This window comes from Ptiloglossa arizonensis, chromosome 3, assembly GCF_051014685.1.
Source record: "Ptiloglossa arizonensis isolate GNS036 chromosome 3, iyPtiAriz1_principal, whole genome shotgun sequence".
Lineage (NCBI taxonomy): Eukaryota > Metazoa > Arthropoda > Insecta > Hymenoptera > Colletidae > Ptiloglossa > Ptiloglossa arizonensis.
Window position 1 is genome coordinate 17581166 of NC_135050.1, and position 19746 is coordinate 17600911.

General features: G+C 42.4%; 1 protein-coding gene across 11 annotated transcripts in view; it reads left to right on the plus strand.

Moving 5' to 3' along the window:
* Positions 1-19746, plus strand: part of LOC143144771 (uncharacterized) — a 460353-nt gene that overhangs the window by 180232 nt on the left and 260375 nt on the right. For all 11 annotated transcript variants that reach the window (XR_012991512.1, XM_076307527.1, XM_076307530.1 and 8 more), the window contains 2 exons: positions 9689-9769; positions 16857-17079. Coding sequence is in view for 10 of the 11 variants with exons in the window: in XM_076307527.1 (XP_076163642.1) it covers positions 9689-9769; positions 16857-17079 (304 nt within the window). In the remaining variant the exon portion in view is untranslated. The remainder of the gene's footprint in view (positions 1-9688; positions 9770-16856; positions 17080-19746) is intronic.

The window sequence follows — 19746 nt, forward strand, 5'->3', positions numbered from 1 at the left end:
GCTCGGTTTTCTTCCCGTGCCGAACCAGCCTCGAGCGCTTCCTTTCGACGGAAATTGCTTCCGATGTGCAATTCCCAGAGCCGCTTTAACGTGTTAATAACGAGACACCTCACCGTGTCACGATGTCAAAGATAATGTCGCGTCGCGGGAACCACCAAGAACGACCATTTTTCACGGAAATGCAAAACCGCGGCTCGGGGGCGTGAAACGTCTCCCGATCCGAGGATAATCGATCAAATTGAAATGAAAATTCTCGGGATTGTCGTTACTTTCGTATTTCATCGAAAATACGTAAACACGATCGTAACGAACTTTCGAAAATAAAAAAAATAAAAGTTCTCTCGGACGTAAAAGTTCATGGTACTTTTTCCGGACAGCGTTCAAATTTACCTCTCGCTTAAAAAATCGTTCCTTCCGCGACGATTTTTCAAAGAAGTAACTTTTCCTTCGAGCGAGATGTTCGCGAGTAAATTTATTTTAATCGAACATCGACGTACCTTCGTTGCACGTAAACGGTGTCTCGTGGAAAGCAACCGCAGTCCCTCGTCGTAGCCACAGGGTGTAGTTCACTCGTTCTACGTCTTACATCTACGATGTGTTCGTAGGAACTGTAGATAAGCGATGATATTACACTTACCCTGCCGTGAAACGGGGTACAAACAGAATTCATTGCGCGGTATCAGCAGTCGCAAAGTCTTGGAAAGTAATCACGAGCGACGATTACACGTGGAGGAAAATATCGTTCGGAGTATTGAGCTTTACGAAATATTTAAAATTTGTCGAAATTGGGGAGGAAACGATACATCGAGTGCTCGATCGATACAGATTTTCAGAGTACATTTCACGTTACAGTGATCAGAACCTGGAGACTTTTTAATCGCGATGGAACAGCTTCAAAATCTTCAAGAGCAACCGTTACCGATTTCTTCGATTTCCCAACGGAATCGAACGCGAAGAATCTTCGACTCGGGTGTGTTTTCACAAGACCCACGGTCCTTCGTGCCGCAAACATCCCCGTTCGTAGCGTTTCAGACACCCTTCTCCATAGAATACGCGTTCAAAGACGAAACGTTGACAAACTTCGCGTACCGCGTTCTTTCCGGCCGGCGGCTTATTAAACCGGCACAGGAAGACGCTGTCAAAGACGGTCCCCGGGCACAAAGGGCCACGGTGGTTCGGATGAAGAGTCTTTCGCGGATTCTTGCCGCTAATGCACGTTTTGTACGAATTCAACGTCGTCGTCTAGGTTTCCTAGAACGGCAAATGCTTCACGGAACGGGGAGTGGATCGCGCGATAAAACGTGCCACGTTAAAACGCCCCCCGGCTTCGAATCTCGTGCACAAAAGGGAGTCAGTAGCTTCTTTCCTTCCTTTGCCCTTCCGTGGCCGCTTCTTCGTCCCTCGAGCCATCCACCTTCGCCGAATAACCGCGAGAAACGCCGCGCGCGGTTTTGCGAACGTACGCGCCGAGTGTCGACCGTGGGTACACAAACTACGAGGGTTGATACGATTCATCAGAAAATAGAATTAACAGAGACGAGATCCTGTACTTTACGAACGAAAATATACGCTTCGAGTGTGCAACGAATGAGATTTCGTTTCATTTTTTCGTTGTCGGAGAAATTGGAGAACATTTCGTAGAATTGCGTAGAATCGAATCCTCTTTGAACCTTATTCGAAAGAATTTTTATCGCGTTGTACGCGTTTTGGAAAAAGTAATAAACAAGGGGTAATTATCTTCTTCGAATTAGTAAACGAGAAAACACACAATTGATGCTTGAATGCGTTATCTTCTTGGAAAGAAAATAAATATGAAAGTCACAAATACAATAAACTTCTTTATTTTTTTTTTGTCCGTGTGTTTATTGATTACCATTTCTAAGATCGACCGTATTGTACTCGAAAATTTGTCGCGCAAATACTACCGGTAAAGCAGCCCTCCTTTCGAAGCAAATTAATCAATCGTCTGTATGCGGAATACGCGTTCGAAACTTCGATAGCATCGAGAGCAATCTCAGTGCAGTTTCGCCGCGATAATCCAAGGAACGATACATCGATCGATCGGTCAACGGTCACAGTAATCGGTTACGCGTACCCCGCTATTTAATCCGCTCTCCGGAGCTTCCAACTCGTCGTTCAATATTGGTGTTAAGGCTTCGGGTGAATCCACCAGGTTCGTGACACGACCTGAAACCAATACAGTTTGCTCGACTTTCTTTGTTCAACGGTTGTGACTTTCTCCAAAAATTATTCCTTTCCATTTCGAATCGTCGTAGTCGTACAAATTTGCATACTCTCGAATATCTTGCTTTTTCTATTTCGATCACCTTTGAACAATTCTTCTAAAAGCTCTATTCTTCTCGACTAAATAAAAGAGTCTAACAAATTAACAGACAGATCGAGTGAAAAGCTGACTAGAATCGACCAAATGGACTAAGAACTATCGAATCGGTGCTCGAGCGGAATTTATCGTACAATTTCCACTATCGAGTTCGAGAAACAAAAATCGAGAAATGTGATAAACAAATGTAGAAAAATTAACCGTGATTCGTCAGTCCCCAGTCGAGAATCTTAATCGGTGCATGGCGCGCGAATACACTATGGTGTTCCATCGAGAAACGCGGAACAGAGATATCGATTCGCGCGATCGATCGTTCAAGTCAAGGTGTGTCGTGCAACGAATTTTGTACGAAGAGCTTTCGCTCTTTCGGAGAGCTCGAAGATTTCCAACTGGGAACCCCTCTCTCCGTTATACAGGTTTAATTAACAGGGAACGATAAAATTTAGCGAACCGTAAGTTCATAACGTTCCGGAATTCCAGTTTAATTAAAAGGACTTTAACGTGTTTCACATTTGATCGCAACCGGGATATTGAAAAAGCTGGAAAGGTACGTCTGATGAAAGTGCTCCGGGCGGTCTGTCAGTTGCTCTTGTAAACGGATGGACGGGGGCTGTCTGCTACCCTCGCCCAACCCCATCCCTCTTTTTCCACGGGATTCTTTTTCCCCGGTTCGCTTGGTTTGCGAATCAATTGCTCGCGATCGTTCTCACGTGAAAATTGTGGGATCTCGCGTGCGCGACGCGAGCGAAAACCTCGGGACGCGAAATTGTTCGCGGTTCGTAGGTATCTTGGATTTCGAGCAGAAATTATACGGCGTTTCAACGGGACTTTATTAATATTACAAAATGAAATTCTACGGCGAAACGGGGTTTCCGTTTTTTGTCTCGGTTGGACGTTCACTGCTCCGAACTTTCTTCAACGCTGTTCATTTTCGAACTTCCGTAACTTCGTGAAAAATAATCGTGCGATAATCTTCGTGGAGTTATTATAAAGTTTGAACCGTCCACTTTCGTATCTCCGAGATGAATTTTCGCGAAAATAGTCTTACACCGAGAAACGATTGAAAAAATGGAGATGGTTTCCTCGGAAAACGTCGACAAATTTCAAACATCTTCCAATTATTTAAAAAATTGTTCACGCGTGTAAAAATACCGTGGAATTAAAGATCGAATCCTCTTCTTTGCAACGATACTCCAAAAATTGGTATATGTTGTTTTTACACTCTGTTATTTTATCTCGAACGAAAACGATCCCGTCGGTATCGAGGTATTGTTTGGTCTACCACTTCCATTGTGGTACGTAAAGGTATTTGTGAGTCATTTTCGCGACACAAGTGTGCGAATTAATAGAAATATGTTACCTTCTTCGTAAAAGGGAGCAATTACAAAAAAAATCAACCCATCGGGTTTCGTAACGAGCAAACGTATACACGTACAAACTTTGTTTTTGTCTCTTCGTTTGGTTTCGTGCCACGAACGTGTTTTTGTTATGACTAGACGTGCACGCGCAATATTTTTTTCGACAATGATAAAAAGTTACGATCGCAACATCGATGGAAATTGATGAGCATACTCGATGGAGCCTATCGACTTCCCCGTGATTCGCTAGTTTATTTACTTTGCGTGCGAATTCGATGCGTGGCGAAGTACACTTCGTGCGAAACCGACATCTGTTTGCACGAAGTGCAAATATTCTGGGGCGATATTTTCACGTTTGAAAAGTACGCGAAATCGATGCCAGAACGCTGAAGTAAGTTGTCGTTGAAGCGACACGGAATCGTCCAACGAATATCGTCGAAATTGATAAAAATTGTCGCGTAACGTTCGAAAGAAAAATAATCGCTTCTTCCTTTCAGGGACGAATCGAGAAGCTGGTAGACCTCTGAGATAAATAATATACGTTCGCGAATCAGCATTGTTTTATTTCTTTTAAAAGTTACTCAAAGAATCAAATATTCGATCAATTTTAGAAACGACGAATTTTCAAAATTCGAGAGACACAGCTGGTCGTTTTAGAATAAATTCGCTCGGTTTATCGCTACAGAAACAATTAGAGAAAATTATACCGGCAACCGTTATGAAAAATAATTGTGCGCTTTCGTTACAAAATGAACGATGCGTGACGGTGCATTTTACCGTGCACTGTCCGCGATAACGTCCATCTCGCGCGAGTGGTTGAATTAATTGAATATCTCTTTCGTGAAATGCATACCCTGAAATTTCATGCCCGGGATCCACTCTCCGGTACCTACACGCGAAATCGATCCATTGTTTGCTCCTTTCATCTTCGTGTAGCACTCTCGTTGCGAAATAAAATCCGTACGAAACCCTTCGGTACACGGTACGAACATTGCCCGTAAAAACAATGATGCGCGAATCTGTAAAAATATTCAAACTGACCGAGTCCTGGACCTCCATCTTACCGTTCACGCAGAAACGATCCAGAAACTGATCCGTTTGTATGTTTTCCATTATTTTCTTTTTTTTTGCGTTATTTTTATCGTCACCTTTAGTTTCTAACCGAAACATCGACTCTAGTATCTACTATCGTATAATAACTCGTTTAACAATATCTAGAAAAAATATGTACACAAAATTCGAGTTCGAGAGAATTATTCTAATCGAGATTTCAATTTTTCCGTCATTAAATTTATGAAAAAATAAGTAGCGAAGAAACGTAACGCAAAGTATTTTCGAAAAGCAAGAATAGTATCCTCGGTATCGGGAAACGATAAAAATAATATTTAACCATCGAGCGCGGTAAATGGACGTTCAAAACGCTCACCGTGTACGAGCGATTCGAACGAAATACTACTTATGGAAATTAATGAACGATATTATTCCGCGAAGAGTTACAATTTTGCCACGAAACAGTACTTCTTGACGTATCTACGCAGGCGTGGCCAATTAATTAAATGAAATAAACATCGACGGTTATAATGCGCGCCATGATGCATCATAGCCAAGGAAACGGGTTCCTTAGCGTTCGCGAAATCGATCGGACAGCCGCTCGCGCTCGAGGATCTAATTACAAACATCCTCTCGCGGCTCCTCCTAATTGATGAATGACAGATCTAGCGGTCTACAAGCAATCGTGGACGTTTTCAGAACGAACCGGCATTTTAATTGAGATAAATACGTGTTAACGTAGCGCCCGGATCGCTACTTCTCAGCGCAAACGTAATTACAAGCGACTACTTCGCCTGAAACTCGCGATAATATACAGGCTTTATCACGGGTAGCGATCCGCGGATGATTATTATTAATTAGCCACAAGCTCGTAATTACACGTTTCCTGGCTGGAAATCCACTCGTAGCGCGCGTCCCTCCCCCCCCCTCCCCCCCCCCCTCGTCCCTCGTTACGTTGAAATATATTTACTTTGCTACGAGTATTAATCATGGAAATAAGTGTCTTCGGATCTTGAAACCGAGAAACGAATCGTATCTCCGGTTGTATTTGATCAGCGGCTCGCGTTTGACTAATCCTCTCGCAACCATTAGGTGGATTGCGATAGATGTAATACGATATCGTGTAAATATTTAAATCGAATACGTACCTGGGAACAGGATATTACGCGGAACGTTGTAACTGAAATTAACAGACAGCGAATACGTCACGGTACATTCCGACGCGTCGTTCCCGTCCTATTTTTATCGAAGAAAATGCGGTTTCGAAGTTACCGACAAGATTTCATTTAACTTTGTCCTTGTTAACGGAGACATGGAATAAGCCACTGGAAGTTTTTCGCGGAAAAATTGAATTCTCTGTAGGATTTTGAAACGATATTTTTATAAAGGTTTACAGCTAACGAATATAATGGTTACCACCTACAAGAGGTAACTAGTGTTATCCATTGATAGATTTTTTTTTCAATAATTAGAACGTGATCGTGATAAAAAAAATTTGTCAATTTTACTCTATTACAGTACTTTCTTTGTAGATCGGTAAAGAAAAAGTAATCTTGTTATCCGCAGGGATAACAATTTATATGCTAAATGGAAGTGTAATTTTGATGAAAAAATTGTCGATCGTGAAATAAAATAATCAAGAATAGTGAATATAACTTTTGTTGGAAATTCTTTTTGATTCTCGATGAAGAGGTACTTCGAATAGACACGGTCGAGAGTTTTTGCGATTCAAAGGTATCTTCTAGCAAACGTCTAGCTCGAGCTTCACGAAATAGTGATTAATCGTGGTCTTTGGATCAAGAGGGCCATGGTCCGCTTGCAAAACAGTGAAGTAATTACCGGCGTAATTTCTCTCGGCGTCGAGTACAGTTTCAGCCGGATTAGGGATGAGACAGCGAAACGGTGGCTTCGGGTGTCAGTCAATCGGGTTAAACTTCTTAGCCTGTGTCCAAACTACCTCAAACCACGCATTAATCACAGCATTAGAAAGTTCAAGCACCGTGATAATACACTTGTTGCCGGAATAAACGTTAATATCTTTCCAAACGTTGGATCAAACTTGCGCGAAATGTCTACAAATTGTATATATAATTTACGTACACGTAACAATCGTATACGTGATTTACATAAAATTACAATTGTAACTTTCGAACCCAATCGCGACGAATGAAAGACGTTTTTCGTGACGTATACAGAGAACGAAATATCCAGGTTTGAATTCCGAGCATTTCGATAGCCCGATTCTTTTCCATCTTGAAAGCTACGGAAATGGAATTCACCATCCCTTACCTTCGATTCCTTTGTTATTTCCAATTTCGAGCCGAGAACGAACGCATCGTCGCGTTTACCGTCTTCTAGTAACCATTTTCGAACGTCAAATTTCTCAAACGGAGAAATATGCATAATTCGATGGTTCGTTGATTCAATCGATGCATCCAGATCCACAAGACTGTGATAATTCTTATTCTGTAATATTTCTCTGACTTGGAAATTTTAAAGAAACGAGAAAAGAATAAAATTAAAATTGACTCGATCGCTCGATCCCGACATTAAACCCGAACCGGCTAGACGCTCGGCATTGGATTTTTCTACGGTATTTATGGTTATGGTCGCACAGTCGTTTCGTGGGTCCGTGTGAATTGTCGCGATACGAAAACCGTTAATTCTACGATCGCGCGTAAATGGTTCGAGTGTGTCGCGTTTATTCGTCGAACTTATTAATTTCTGTCGGTGAGGCGGGCGCCAGATGTTGAATTACGCTCGGTTCGCGCGATAACGCGCTTTCGATACCGAGTCCTCGTTGCCGCGGATCGAAATATAAATATTGTATCGTAATACGGGAGAAACGCGAAACGAATCGCGATTGCGTAATCGGGAGTACGGGTTATTCCCGACGTCGTCTTGCCGATATGCGGGCAACAAGACGAGTTTGCGAACAACGAAAATAGATTCGCTCGAGGTGTGGCCGATGGGAACGAATTTTGCATTAACATCGATCCGCGCGACACACCGACCGGTTATTTACCGATCGATTCGCAAAAGTAACGCAATCGTTCTCGATTCTTGCGCAAGCACAACGAACGACGACATTCGTAAATAAAAGAAATTCCTCGGGACGCGGTATTTACTTTTCTTTTCTTTCTTTTTTTAATTTTTCATCCGAATCGTGAGATACATCGCGCGTCACGGAAATGATTCACACGCCCGTGACGCGTGTGTTCATTTTCCAACGCGATTTTAACCACGCAACGCGTAATTTACGATCGGTCGAAGAGATTTTATTTTCGTAACGCGGGCACGTAGAAAGTGTGCTCGCTCCCATCCGAAATCGAGTTAGTTCTCGGTAAGATTCTTACCCGGTCGATTATCTAAGAGCTTCTAATGCTCTTAAACATCGAGGTAACATTGTAAGAGCGAGCTAAACGACGTGTATACAGTTCGTACAGTGCCGCGCAGCCGCAGTGGATTTTTCACATCGCCGCGCGACATCGATTTCTCGATCGTGGACAGTCGGGTAGAAAGGAACGAAACCGTTTGGAAATATCATTTTACTTTTCTTAATATCTAATCGTGAAGTTAACGACCTTACGTTCGTAAGAAACGGGGATCGCAACTACATCTTCACAGTATGCATAATGCAACGATAATTTTGATTTTCTCTCGTTAATTTGTACAATTGCATCGTTACAATGTATTTTTGAATACGAAAGTCTAGTAGGATTCTCGAGCAGTCCAATAGGAAGATAAATTAGATAATATATTCCAAGTATAGAAATGTATAGATCGTCCACTTAGAAAAGATTCTTGTGATGGGAGAAACTTGGTCCAGCCCTCTTCTCCCACCAAGCATCGCCACAGACTCTAGCCCCTCGATGGCGCCTCATACTACACTAATTCGTTCGATCGATCGTTACTTCCGTTCATTACTTATCAATTTCAAACAATTCATCCACTCACCGGCAACGTGGACGGAGAAGTGAGCTGAATTTCACGCGTAAGGAGTGGGGCAAGGCTACATGGGCGGGGTGGGAAAAGTAACGGATGTACCTATTGTATTGTAGTTAGGTATACCGTGTTGTACCTTACACCTGGTGTACCGATACAATAGAAGCACTTGTTACTTTTCCCATTCTTCGCGCTTAGAAATCAGCTTATTTTTCAATCTACGTTGCTAGCTACGGTGCAATAAAGATCTTCCGGTAGCCGAACATTTCGTCGTCCAATCTCATTCCCAACACCCCCACTCCTTCAGACGCGCCCACTTCTTCGGACACGTCCACTTCTTCGGACACACCCATTCCCGCAGACACGCCTACCCCTCCAAACACGCCCACTTTACCCGACGAGTTCTGCATTATCGATCCGTAACGAAGAATATTTTACCAATTGAAAATTTGATAAAATACAGAAAATATAAATATACAGGGTGGACTATCTAACGCGACCAACTCAACTGTTTTCGCAACTAACGAACGAATCAAACGTTTCAATCACGAATGATACGGTATCGAAGGAAAATTCGAAGCAGTGATATTTGATGTTCCATTTTTTCTTTTCTCTACGCCCTATAATTTGTGTCGGCAATTGTAAGACTATAAGTACAAAAATTTTCGCTCGTAAACTCGGTTAAAGGAACCGACGTTCGAAAAATCAAATATCGTCGCATCGAACATCTTTCGAAATCGTATAATCCGCGATGAAAAAACGTTGGCTCGTCCATTGATCGCGAAAAGAGCAGGTGGTTCACCCTGTGCGTAAAAGTCTACGTTTCTGGTGCGCGCGAACTTCTTATTTCGATTACGTCGATCGTCGATCGCAATTGAGAGCGACTGGTTCGCTTCGTTGAGCACCGAGCTCCGATATGCAGACGTAAGACGGCCCGCGATGGGTCACTGGCTTCCGAATGCTAATCGAACTAACGATATATCTGTTTGCATAGGGCTTCCAGCGTCCGCGGACCCGATTCGCCCCTCAGCTCGGACCTGGCGCTTGATAAGCCTCGCCCCATACCATCGCCCAGGTAAGCCTCTTCGTGCATCCAACCCTTTCTCACCTTTACGCTCGAATGGAAAAAAACCTCGACCTCAATCTCGCGTGTAATAAACTCCGGTTAATTGGAAAACTTGGTGGAAGGTATCGAAGGACTCCTCACGGCCGAGGCTTTTCATCCTCTGAAGGACTTCGACCTATATCCGAGGTACGCGCTGGTATCTCGATAGTGAGTACTAATTGAAAGCGTGTGTAGACAAAGAGCGCAATACCGTGGATATCGCGTTTGGAAACAAACGCGAAACGATCGTTGGACGTTAACGATCTTCCCGATCGCATCGACGGGTACCCACTGTACTCGAGCAGAACTTATATTTAGATGTCGTAATTCACGATTTTTAACTCGTGCAAATTGTCCGATAAAGTTGAATAAAACGTAACAGTAGTATCGAGGCTCGAGTTTCTCTTCGCGGTTACTTTTAAATATCCCGCTGTACCGTGCTCGATATGCAATATTTACGCTCCGTTCGTTGTACGATAAAGTTTGGATTCGTTTCGATATCGCAAGTTTATAGGAACTCGTTACGCGCGTTTTATCTTTCTTGTGGATTATTCGCGCGAATTCTCTGCTTGAATTTAAAACGGTCCCGTTATTACAAAATACGATAAAAGAACTGTCTCGCGTTTCTCTTTCGAACTTTCGTTACGCGACAAGATCGCGCGTACACGGTTTTTTCTTTCTTCGAAAATGAAATTTAACGTTTTCTTGACAAAAAACGAAGAAATTGGTGTTATCGGTGCGACGGAGAACGGTGGAACTCGGATGCGCAAAGTCGATGTGCCGTGAGAAATTGCGTCTCGGTAATTGAACGACTCGATTACGCGCGACGCGAACCATTCTTTTCTGAAATAATATCTCCCTGTTCGCGTACGAAGTGTTAATAAACCGTGCTTCCCGTGGCACGCTCAGGAAGTTTTATTTTTAACCGTGCCCGCACGTTCCACCCTACCTGACGAGATTCACCCCTCGATGGAGTCTTGACGTTCGATAAGCCTGGCAACACAATAACCATTCGCCGTGCGCACTCAAACGCCTATTTTATTTCTTCGTCGACACGTGGTATTTCGAGACCCCCCTTCCACGACGACGAACCGAACCCCTGTGAACTCGGCCTCGCCACCTGTCGAGATCCACCCTATCGCGGGTAAAAAAACCACTCGCTATCGAGTATCCCCGCGTTTTCCTTTATCTCCCGCGTTCGCTCGCTCGCGTTTCACGTTGTCTGGGCCGCACTCCGGGAAACGAACTCCGCCGCGAACACGAAAATTACGAGGTCAAAACGCGAAGTGAACCGTGACTCGAGAGCCATCGCTTTCCGACGTCTCGTAGAAACCTACTAATGATTTCGGGATATGTGTTTCCGTCCACGAGCTTCTTTAACGGGAAACGAACAATGTGCGAATTTTTCGGAATTTTCTTTTAACAATAGGAAATGTTCCATACAAAAGTTTCGCGCGTTTATTATTTTCATTGAAAAATGTTAACGCGAATAGAAAATAGAAACGTTCTTGTACCGCCTTATTTTCTAATCGTGTAGTTTTTTTTTTTTATTCCTATGGCCGGAATTTAATAGAATTAATTTAGGAATTAAATATGCGTTGCTACGGTTGGTAAAATTTGGAAAAAGTATGAATGTTTGGAAATGGGAACGGTGAAATGATTTGTAGTATTTTAATCGCGATACGCAAATTTGTTAACTTGCGTTCGCATTGGAATCAAAATACAGTTGGATGAAAGGTTTGTAACTTTTATTCGATACTGTTGGAAAGTAGGGCACACGGTCGTGTCCGATCTGCCCCCTTTTTTTTACCAACACACGGCCGTGTCGAGCTACCCTTTGAATCGCTCTAAAATCGGGGCGCGGATTTTCAATTATTTTTTATTGCCTTTCGTTGGTAGCCGCGTGCACCGGAGGCACGAGACTACCACAGGTAGAATCACTTAGTTAATTAAATATATTACGTAAATACGTACCACTTTTCCCAATGTACGTTCCCGTGTAACCTCGCTCCGATTTCTACGCTCGTTCCGTCGTGACGGTAAACGTTGTGCATAATAGTATTCGATGCTCTAACAAATTAATAATCGGTGCATGGAAATAATAGTTTCTTGGTATATAGTAGTAACCGGGTGGTTGATAAAATATCATCGACGCATTGCTCGGAGTCCTCTTCGGTGTACGATCAATTTTGATAGGAATTTTAAAAAGAAATTATATTTACAAACTTAACCTAAATTATTGTTCAAACATCTTCATTCGTTTCTATACATATTATACGAAAATTCAAATGTAATTTACATACGTGAAAAATCGTTTTCGTTAACTTTCCAAAGTAACGAGTTCTCTTTTCTTTTTCATCATATATTTATTTAATATAAAATCAAAAATATTTTCTCAGATTCGTATCAAAGTTTATTGTTTACCAAAGAAGATCTGAGTTTGATTAAAACACAATTAATCTTTTAATATCGAACGGTGTAAAATGAATGCAGTGACTCGCGTAGAATCGATTGGTAAACGTTTCCGTTCTTCGTTTCTAATTCTCTTTGTTATCATCGCGTAGCTTGGTATCGCGTTCGTGTAACGAGTCACTCTCCAGGACAGGTCGTCCTGTGTTCTGTTTCGCAGTGGTAAATCACTTCGCGATCAAATCGTCCTCGCCGCTTACCGAAACTCGACCTCTGTTTCCATACACTTGACAACACGAAATCAGTCAGTCGTGCGACAGACCTTGTGCCAGCACTACCGCTGAAATTCTCCTCGAAATACTTGCGCGATCATTCTGCCGCGTGCTCGCATCGTTTGCGTGCTCGGCCAGCTATTTGTGTTCATCGGTTGAATTACTCGTGTAGTGTCGAATCAGTTGAGTTACTCGTCAAATAGTTCGGTCGAGTGTTGCCATTCGGTGCTTTTAAAATTAGGGAACCCTTGAGTAACCTAAATATTCTCACTTCCGTAATTTAGCCTTAATTGTTGTGACATTTTTGCGACGAAGTCGCTACGTTGCGAGTAGATAGAAATTTTGCTAAAATCGGTCTTTTCCTCGTGCATTTTTATTGAATTTTGACCGCAGTGACTTATCGATGAAGTTACTCTCCTTTAAAGAATAGATTCGTAAACGTTTGAATAAAAATTTTGTCGAAGTTACGATCACTGATCGGAGCAAATAAGTTTGAATTTTATTCTCCAATTTAAATATGTATATTGCTACGTATCGTTTCTCCATTTTTATATTTTCCTCCACTCTTTATTGCGATACTTCACCGACGAAGTTACCGTCTGGTGAAAGATTGATGTATAAACGTTCGAATACAAATTTTGCTAAATTTATTATCACCGATCGAATAAAACAAGTTCGCTTGCATTTCGGAATTTTAATCGAATCTCAATTTTCGTAAGGGTCGTTTCGTAGAATCGTTTCTCACAAAATTGTTAACCGATGCGAAGAAATTATATTACATCGAATAAGGACCCTTGTATGTTCGTATACCGTAAAAGTCGGCAATATAAAAGCACATTTCGTATTGTCTAATAAACGTAAAGTTTATAGGCACCCTTCAATCCACCGTAGCTTTACTACGACCCAGAAACCACGATTTATTTCATCGCATTAACTTTTACGTGGGATCGAAGTTGACGCAGGCTTTTACGACAATTCTCTGTAAATGATAAAAAGTATTTTACGTGCTCCGAAGCAAAAAATAATCGACCCTGAAAAGCCTCCGTTTATTTACACCGTATAAATCGATTTAGAAATGTCTCCCTATCGAATCGAAATTGAATGTAGAAAATTGTTAGATTCTCGACGATCGATGTCGATGGTCCATTGCTTCGTCGTTTCGCGATTGGTTAAAAATTTGTTCTCAGGAAGCCGCACCTTCGTGAGATTCTTGCTATCGATGCGCAAATGCGTTTCCTAGGAAATCGGTTGTCGTTAGCGCGTACGAAGAATCGGCACAGTCTTTGTCATCGTTTGTGTCGCTAAGTCGGTCAGTTTTCCGGTTGCTCAACAACGTCTCGGTGCCATTGAGACGCGCGTCTAACGCGTGTAACGCGTCACGTGACATCAGAGTGACATTATCGAACGTCGAGCGTGTTCACGCGAATCGAAGCTCTCGAATCGATCGGTGGTGGAAAATTTCGGGGCGAAACATCCGAAACGTTCGAGGAGGGAAAGTAACTTTCGAGCGTGGAAGTTCAAGGCAACGATCACGCTCACCTGTCACAAGGTAGAGGTAGCTAACGCGTGAAAACAACGTGTCCGAAAACAAGCTCGTGGAGTGAAAATAAGTTCGATCAATGGAGTTAGGGGTGCTCGACACGTAAGAAGGGAGAACTTGACCCGAATGTAACGTTGTTTTTTTTTTCGAATTATCCGAAACAATTGACAATGGAGGGGTTTGTTTATGAAGAATTTAAGAAATGGAATAGTAAAGATTAGAACAATGAATTCGAACCGAAAAGTAAAGATTCGAAGAGTACTGTAGTTCAATGCGTTTCTCGAACAATCGATCGACAAAGTAGTTAAATGTGTTTAAAAAATTACGATATTTTGCGCGAGCGAAACATTCGGTGTAGACATTATTGCAACAAATTTCAAACGGTGTAGTTTATATAACGAAATACGTGATCGTACGTTTACAACGGATGAAATTACGAAATTCGAGAAACGACGAAGTCCGTGTAAATGTTTCCAACGAATAAAACATCGGAGTAGCATTGTTAAGTAATTCGAGTTTAACACCCGAGCGCTAGTATGAAATACTTGTTACGTAACCGGTAGGGTGGAGTTAGTTTGACCCCGATCTGAAAAGTAGATTAAATACGCTCTATGCTGAATTAAAAATATCACCGTACTCGCGTTAAACGTTGGATCGACTTGTTGCAAAATCGGCGGAGGGAATTTATCGGATTCTTACCGCAAATAATTATACTCGGGCAATATTGCGAGCACCCTGTAGATAATTTTGGTCACGTTGTAAAGCTCGAGTACAAATAAAACGAGAATAGAAAACAACTTTCGATAAAACGTCCAATTTGATTACAACATTGTAAAACGTTTTACTAAACTCGATTAAGGGAAAATTCGGTCAGACTTTGAAGCAACAGCGACGATCGACTCCATTTTATCGATCGAGGATCGATGGTAATAACAGTGAAAAAACTTTAACAAGAGTTCAAAAGAAACGGTCGGTTTGAAAATTGTTACGGAACAATTTACGAAGTAATCGCAACGAACGAGTCGAAGCTCTGAAAGGTTATTAATTGGCCGTGGAATGGACATTATCCGTTAATCGCAATTTGGCAACTTTGCGCGCCAGCCGGATCCAAAGTTATGAAATTTTTGCCGCGTCGGGCTCGTGTTACAAAGGGGACGAAACCGGTGGCAATTGCGTGCTCTCTTTTTAATCCTAATGGCCCGAGCGCCGCTCGTCGCGAAAATTTAACTAGCGTTAATGCAATTTCCCCGGCATCGTTTTTACTTCATCGGACACCGTCGGTTTTAATTCGTTTCGGCCGCGTCAAGAAGCCCCGGTTATCATTTTAATGGAACTCCCCGACCCTATATTTTCTTCCGCACTTGTATTTATTAATTCAGAGCCACACGCTGAATTTCTCTCGTCTTGTTCGTTTCTGTTCCACCCTTTCTTTTTCAATACACTGAACGGAGTATCGATGAATCGAGAGAATATTCAAGACGAGTTCTCGTTAAACGCGAACGCCTCGTTTTCGGTTTTCTTTTATTTTCAAAATTGATTTCAATTATCTTTCAACAGTGTGCATCAATTAGCTTCCTGATAATTGCGAACTTTGCATAAACGATTCGACCCGACCGCCCCTTTAATTGTTGGCTGCAACGAGCATCCGAGATAGGAAACACTTTGTGCCGTTTGTTCGAAAATAATTAAATTTACATTTTTATTCGTGTTTTCTTTTCTTTTTTTTTCTCGAAGTAAATGTGTTTTCTTTTGCGAATAAAATCTTGTTTCCGAGTTGCATTTGCGACGTTGTAAATACAACGTACTATTAAATTGTCGGTACGGAATAAATAATTCGACATGTGCGCTTCTTTTCCGTGGAAACAATTTGATACCGTTGAAATTACACGTACAGATTGATCTCTGAACTCGTCCATTGGCGCAAATCCGTTGATAAAGTACCCTACAAAGAATTTATCAGCGAACCGGTTAAAGGTAAATCGCTTTTTAACTTCGTTCCGTCGTAACGAGTTCCATCGATACATTTCCTGGTCAAAAGCTGTTTTCGATTCGCGTACAGCATATACGATAGACTCGTTCAGCACACATATTATTCGTTTCCATTAAGAGCTACTTTTGCGGCGCAAAGAAGGTCGAAGTTTTTTTCCTGGAAAATTATAACTCGAACCCTTAAGAATAGTACTAAACAGGTATCACTGAAAAATTCATAGTAATAAAAAAAATATCAATTCGGATAACTATTATAGATAATACATGTAACACTAATACTTTTAATCGCGTTGCTTATACTATAACGTACAATTTTTTTATTTTCAATTAGTTTCGGAAATGTAAGGAAAACGTGTCTGGTAAAACGGTCCGTTTTCTTCCAAACGTCACAATCGTCTTTGATCTTTCCGATAGTGAGTACATTAAAAACTAATAATATTTCACGATTTTGTATCTTCGAACACAGTCTCTGTGCCTGAATGGCCAACGTCTACGTACCGCGCGCCCCGTGATTGAAATCGTCGCCATTTTGTTCGTTCGCGTCGGAGGTGCGCGGAAAAAATTTCATTTCAAAGTTCATTCCGCGCAAAAAATTCGCAAAAATACCCTCTGCATGGTCGACGTCGAGATAGCGCCACCTCGTCGGCGCATCCCTCAATCATGAGAAATTCGCGGTAGTTTCGAGACTCGCGTTACTCGCGATTCGATTTCGATCTCGTGGACGACAACGAACGTTGTTATCCGTTGTGAGAACGAGCGTTTCGAGAAGTTTCTCGATGGAGACTCGACGTGGTATTGCAATTTACAACCCTCGGTAACAGCAATGTGCCTTTACCGACTGTTGCAGACAAATTCACCCCCTGTACGGCGAGAAGGCCGGTCTGTTGGGGTACTGCGACCCGGTCGGTAACGCGGAGAATTTTCCACCAGCCCCCAACATCGTCGTCGAGGGTGGTAGAATCGAATTCGTGCGCCCCTCGCAGGATGGCACCACCACACCCCGTAGGAACACCATGTCCAGAGGCTCGCAGACCTTCAACGACGAGCCGGAGAAGTCCGATCCCGCGAAGGTAAGTCGGCTCCTCCCTTTTCCATCGGTCGTTCAACTCCGAAATTGTTTGCACGGTCCGTGTTTACGAACGGTGACCGAATCTACGAGTGCCTCGTGCCTCGTCCTGGGAACAGAACCGCCTCCGTATTAACTTCTTTCGTGTAAATAAAACGAAGACGACGGAATCTCGGTTGGACAAACAGAGGTCTAGCTCGGGGTGCGGATCACGTTCGTTCTCTCGGCGAAAGGGTTTAAAGCTGGAGCTCCTCGAATATTCGGACAAAGCGAGTAAAGCCGAGCAAGATTACAGTTACGAGGAAACACCGAGCGGTTTGAATCTAGGGTAGTTGTCCCGATTATTGGCCAATTAATCTTATCGCGCAACTTCGTTCAATTATTTTGGAAATTGTTTCACCTTAAATCAAAATATAAATTTTGATTGAATATTTATGAATTGTTTGTGGAAATTTGTTTATGCTTCGAATACGATAAATCGACTACTGACTGATCGAAAATGTACAAGGTCCAACGTCCCCACTACTGTCACTTGAGTGGAAACGATTCTTAGATATTAACAAGTTTTGTAACAGATTTATCACGAATAGTAGAATTATTTCTTTTGCTACATTCTGACAATTCCCATACTTTCTGGTTAAATCGGTTGCATTTTTTATGCTCAAACGGCACATACATTTCTGAATGTTTATTTATAAGTACTAAGTATAAACAAATATATATCCATTGTTACGTAAAAACAAAGTTCAAATTTGATATATAAATTATACCGTTATTAAACAAAATAATTGAAACGGCAGTTACATGGACACTAATTGAAACGTCTGCCCTAATTATGCTCGATGCAGCTTCTTTAGATATTTCTAATTATTCTCCAGAATATTTGACCAGTGTTGAGTCGATTTGTTCGCAAGATATTAAAATTCTCATTATCCAAACCGAGTTCCTTGTTGCGTTGCACGTACGTACCGTGGAACGCAGAGTTCGAAGTATAGATGACTTACTATACGCGACCTCGACATGTATTACACTAGCGCGTGTCGTAAGAAATGGTCACCGGTTCGAACATCTACTTTAAGCACACCCGTCCTTCTCCTATGCGCTCGATGTTACGAAGAATGGTAGCTCAGAAAGTGGAAAACCGGCTAAGTTCAAACACGGACGAGATTCGTTTTAAAATAAATTTATCTGACAAATATTTCCACCTCCAACGATTTCTGATCGGTTTAAGGAGTATATTAAAAATCGAATACACGAGAACGCAACACGCATTGGTAAAGAAAGCGGGAAATCTTGAACGATGTACTAAAAAAATACGAAACGAGAAGAAGATCGAAACGAAACTTCCCTCGATCGATGTATCAAAAGTCTATGGTAATTTCACGGAGTCACGACGTTGACAATACTCGGACGAACAATTGCTCGGACGATGTTCGACCCGATAAAGTTTATTCAAATGATTCCCGCGTTCCATCCATCAGCCCCTGTCTCACGTATTCGCGATAAGCCTTCGTCCCTCTTGTAACGTTTAATTGACGGCGCACGAGGTTTCTTAATGCAATCCTCCGCTGTTTGCATTTTGACTTGGAATCGCGCAGTACCTTCGACCCACTCGACCGTGAATTCGGTTACTCGGGTTTTCGATGGGGCGAAAGCGCGCGGTGATTTTTCTCGAACCCTTTAAACCCTTCATGTTGTATTCATTAAACGTAACCGTAATAGAATAAGTCGTAACGCGACAAGTGGCTCAACTACCGCCTACTCGCAGTCTACGAGCGTAGCGGGAATCAAGCCAGCTCGTTAGCTTCTGGTTAAAATATCGCGTTCAATCTTTTTTTTCACGTTCCTTTCGGTGCTCGACCGACAACGGGCTCACCGCGCGCGAGATTCACCCCGGATTCGTGTCTTCCGTTTGTGCGCCGCGTTTTTAACCGCGAAGTGTTCTTTCATTCGATTCCACGTTGAAAGGCTTCGGCTCGAGAACGTTCCGAATGTACGAAACTCGTATTTTCAACTTTACGATGGAACGAGAGGACTGAATACGTACAGGAGTAACCGGTAGCGTCCATTGTAGTGGCTCCAATTATAGAGAAACCAGTGACGATTGCATCTTCGCAAGGAGGTTTCGCCGATGAGAACGAGCCCAAACACGACCTTACTCGAACGATGTTGAATTGTACGTAATCGATTACGCATAAAAAACATAGTTCTAATAAAATCGTATTTGGCTAATTTTCGATACGTCGCGAATTAATTGTCGATGCTCTCCTAAAGATACAACGAAGAAAGAAAAATATTTCGCGCCGGTTACCGAGCGCGTGTAATGCGATACTCGGTGGTGGTTGTTCCGTCTCTCTCGCTCTCGTTGCAACCTGTTCGGTTTTCTCGGCTCGAGGTGCGTAAGCGGGGATAATCGTAAGTCGATTAGAACTGTCCAACTCGAGCCGCGCTATTGCGTCAGAATGTTATTAATTATTAATTCTCCGAGCTGTGCCCCACCGTTCGATTCCAGTTTTCCCGAGCGTAATTTCTCGGTGACGGCCGTAGACGGCTTTAATAAAATCGTTCGCGATGAAATCTGTCGCGGCCATTAAGTCTCGACGAATCGTGTTCGACGACTTCGAAATTTTGCCCTCGGTCGTCTCGACGTCGCGACCAACGTTGCTCGAAC